The sequence below is a fragment of the Asparagus officinalis genome, chromosome 8, assembly GCF_001876935.1.
Source record: "Asparagus officinalis chromosome 8, Aspof.V1, whole genome shotgun sequence".
Classification (NCBI taxonomy): Eukaryota; Viridiplantae; Streptophyta; class Magnoliopsida; order Asparagales; family Asparagaceae; genus Asparagus; species Asparagus officinalis.
Window position 1 is genome coordinate 36,829,989 of NC_033801.1, and position 4,507 is coordinate 36,834,495.

At 39.0% G+C, this 4,507-nt stretch overlaps 1 protein-coding gene across 1 annotated transcript; it reads right to left on the reverse strand.

Moving 5' to 3' along the window:
* LOC109820199 (transcription factor bHLH18-like) lies at positions 8–2,058 on the reverse strand. The gene is made up of 4 exons (XM_020386304.1): positions 1,950–2,058; positions 1,339–1,851; positions 422–862; positions 8–284 (listed from the first exon to the last, which is right to left on the reverse strand). Exons 1-4 carry the CDS (start codon positions 1,983–1,985, stop codon positions 210–212), a joined length of 1,065 nt encoding a protein of 354 aa, XP_020241893.1. The 5' UTR covers positions 1,986–2,058; the 3' UTR covers positions 8–209.

Consider the following 4,507-nt stretch of genomic DNA (forward strand, 5'->3'; position numbering starts at 1 on the left):
CTTTGGATGACATCAGCTAAGATTTGAGGCCTAGTTTCCTTGAATCAAGATGGTCTCTATGCAAACAAAACATAGGCCATAGCCCTCCTCTTCAAAGACCAATTAAAAAAAAAGAGCAATCAAGAACAAGCAACTCTCTTTATCTCTCTAGCTCTCTTTCTCATCATGTGTGATACAAACAAGCCAACAACTCTTGCTCCAGAAACCTTTCACATGAACTGCTTGAATGCTGTATTTAACTTCTTCACCAGCTCCTTCACTGTCAAACAAAACCCTTCTTCAATCTGCGAAAAGCCAAAGGAACAGTGAAATAATCTTTATAGAAAAGTATAAATTAATAATTAATCGTTGATAAATACAATACAGATGTAAGATTTCTACCCAAAAAATTAAATAATGAAGAAATTAATCTCTAAATTACCTCGGCCACAACAGTGACATCAAGGGCACAGTTAGTAAAGGTAACGCAGCTAGTATTCACCACAGAGAGGTTCAAATTCTCAATCTCTGTCAATGCCTTCACGAGCACTCCTTTGCTCTTCCTACAGTGAATTCTCAATAGAACACTCTTCTCTGAAAGCTTAGCCTCAATCTCAGCATTATTGCCATCCTTCCTCTTCTCGTTATTTTTATCATCACTGTTATAATTGTTATTTTTATGTTCGTCATGAACAACAATAGGCTTTGCTCCATTGAAATTTTCGTCACTGGACGAAACATCGTCCTCCAATGATTGAGCCTTTTCCACTAGCACCGCGGACTCCACTTTCTTCGGTTCCGATTGCTCCTCGAGAGTCTTCACCTTCTCCTGCAGCTGCTTCAGGTACTTGATAGCGTCGCCGAGGACTGAAGCCTTGTCCATCTACAAAGAAAATGAAATATTTACCATAATGTAGTAAGAAATCCGTGCAAATAGTTCCAAGGATAAATTTAAAAAAATTATCATATATAAAAATTTTATTAGGAAAAAATTACCATAAACTTTTAAAATCTGAAAAGAAATGTCACATGCAATCAGATAGGAAGATATATTTTGCAAGTGAGTGTCAACTACTACAAACTTGAGTAAAAAAAGGACCGTATTGTTTTCAATTTTTTTGGCTGGTGTAACATTGGCCCCGCCGACATCCAGACCTTCTGTTACGATCTAAGTATGTTCGATGCTCATAGCTGTAGTGGTCCTCATGCTATGATCTGAATATGTGGACAATCATAGTTACGGTGATGACCAGCGGAACCAACCTCATGAGTTCAGAAGAAGGGGGGAAAATGTTCAGAAATAATATAACACAAAAACTGCAATAATCATTTTACAATTTGAAGAGGTGGGGGAAAAACCTTCTTCAGGCCTGGAACTATGGCAGAAAGTGCAATGAACCTCTGGCTGAGCTTCTCCCTCCTCTTCCTCTCCGCAATAATATGGTCGTGATTATGCAACAGCGGCCTAGTAGTCGCCGCTGTCGCCGCCACCACCACCTTCTTGGGTTTCAACACCGGCCCTTCCTTTGGCACCACAACCCCCACAATGCTCTTATACAGCTCATGTTGATCCTCCAGGGAGTCTGGGTTCCCGAACGACAGGATGCTCGGCGTGTCGGAGCTCCAGTTGTTGCTCGTCGTTTTCGTCATTTTCTTAGGCCTCTCGCCGGAATCCGTGGAGGATCCTCCTCCTCCGCCAGCACTGCCGCAGCTCAAAGTGTTGGAGGTGACGCTGGAGTTTGGGTTGTTGAAGGAGTTGTAACTCTCGGAAGAGAGAGATTGTTGAATATCGTCCCAAATGTTGTGGGTATCGTTGAATTGGTCTAGAGAGCCCAGCTCCCATTGATGGAAGCTTGGATCATCCATAAAATCCTGTTTTTGAAAAGAAAACAAGAAAAAATTACAATGAGGAAGAGTTAAGATTAGGGAAAATTGAGGAGATGGGTTTTTATTAACTAAGGGAATCTTACTGGATCAGAGAACCAGCGAGATGTTGAAGAATCCATGGATTAGGGAGAAGACCAAGTGTTTCTCTGGGTTGTGTAATGCTTTGGGCCTCTCTTTTTAAAGCTTTAGGAGTCTTGTGCTTTTTCACCGTGGAAGTGTCCAATAATTGCGGTAAATGAAAGGAAATTGTTATTTTACTGTGTTGACCGGTGTTGCATCATACCCACGGAAGCCCATCACATTACAGTTGTTCGTCCATGAGACAGTGATCTCCAATTATATCATTAATCAGACATCTAAGACTTATGGGTCTGTCTGTAGATTTACTCGCTTTAGAAATTTGCGCATGGACTGACTAAGAGAGTGATGAGTGAGTAACAACTTGTTAAATATTGATTAGCATAAAAACATACAAGTTGTTCGACTGCAACTATCAAATATAATATTTAAGATATTGAACCCTCAAGAAATGTGTGTTTAAAAATTCTACATTTGGTCCTAAAAAATTATAAACAAAAAGAAGTGAAATAAAGTGTGTGGAGATGTAGAGGGGGAATTGGCACAAAAAATAAAAAAATAAAACAAAAGGGAAGAAAGAGAGGAGGAGGGAAAATAAAAACAAAGAGAAAACTAAAAAGAAAATAAGAAAAAGAATTAAAAGAAAAAAAAATCAACAAGATAAAATCGAGAAGAGAGGAATCAAGAGAGAGAGAGAGAAATTAAATCAATAAAGTTTAAGGAAAAACAAGTAGAGAAGTTATAAATATAGAATTGAATCCACTAGTTAATTTCAATTAGGATTTACGAACTACTATCTTTTTATCGTATTTTATTTTAAATTTACTAAGATAGGTTATCAAACCACTTAAAGAAAACATAATCTATCAAATTATCATCTAAGAAAAAATTCTCATCTATGAAAATAAAGCAACTAGATAATAATCATAGAAATAAGCATAACCTATCTATTATACCCCTAAAAAGTACTAAATATTAATCTCTACAGAGCAATCGTGTCATGTCACTACACTTAATACATCTAATTTAAGACGAAGATAATCTCCAGCCGACTTGGCCCACTATTAAGCTGACATCTCGCGTAACCGAGACAAAAGGCAGTACTACTCGACCAACCCTTGATCGATTCCACAAGCCACCCGAATCGGCCTACTGGTCAGCCGACATCTCGTGTATCCAAATTAAAAGGTGATACTTGTCGTCCAACCTAGCCAATCACTCTTACGAATAACCCTCACTTGACCTGTTGTATCAACAGTCAACATGTATAGTCAACCATCAGTTAGACGACTAAAACAATTGGTAGTTTTCTCGAACCCCACACTGACAGCTACCTGTCCTTGCATTAACTGCTCTGACAAAGTCATCATTTCTCTAACTCCCATAGCCTTTATGACTCATCAGACCTAGTCAATTCCGAGCACATGTTGTCATTCCCATAATAAATGACCAAGTGACTCACATCCCTCAATAACCGACACGTAGCACATATCTGCTGACTCAGCTGCCTTGCTAGACTCGGCCCAAGTTACCTTCTTGTTCCTCAGATCCACTATAAAAAGGAGAAGAACTACATGAGGCAACCCTCTCTATTCTTTTTTGATACAGCTGGCATCTAACTCTATATTTCCTCACTCAATATCATCTACTAACTTGATCGTCAGAGGAACAACTAGAGAACTCGACTCTCTCTGTTCCTCAGATCCACTATAAAAAGGAGAAGAACTACATGAGGCAACCGTCTCTGTTCTTTTTTGATACAGCTGGCATCTAACTCTATATTTCCTCACTCAAGATCATCTACAAACTTGATCGTCAGAGGAACAACTAGAGAACTCAACTCCGGCCACTTACGAGTTCTTTCTTGTGTAGGAAAGAATAGAAAACCCCATATCCATACATTAGAAGGAGTTAGAGGACCTTAATCACTCCAAAAACCTACAAATTATTCCATGTCTAATAGCTGACATCAACAGTTTGGCGCCTGTTTCAGGCCAAAGTTGAATTCATTTGGGAACTCATTACAATCGTTTATCGACTTACAACAAGAGCCTTTTTATAAGACTTCTCTTACACAAATAAAATAAAAATTATAACTTTCTAAAAACACACACAACGGATGTTTATCACCCGTTGTTTGCGTGGGGTCTTTGCCTGTGCCGGGTTTATCCGTGGACCACTGACTGATCAGATCCAATATAAATTTCGTTGCCTAACAAAGGAGATAAGAAACTGAAGTAACTATCTCGACAAAGCGAGATAATCACTCTTCTCGAGAATCATAGCTAGGTACGATCTTAAGGAAAAGGGATAAACCGGACTACAGATCTATCAAACTCTCCTTCTTTATGCCGAAGAACTCGCCAAGATCTCTTCCTCCTCTCTGAAATTCGTGGATCCTCACTCTTCAATCCTGCAAATGTTGGCCAAGGCTCGAGAATTCTGGATCTCTGTAAATAAAGGCCCTAGGGCTGTATTTATAGGCTTCAGAAGCCCTATTTTCGGATAAGAACGAATGATTTAATCTTATCCTTAGTTGTAACCACTTAACCACGTTTATAGA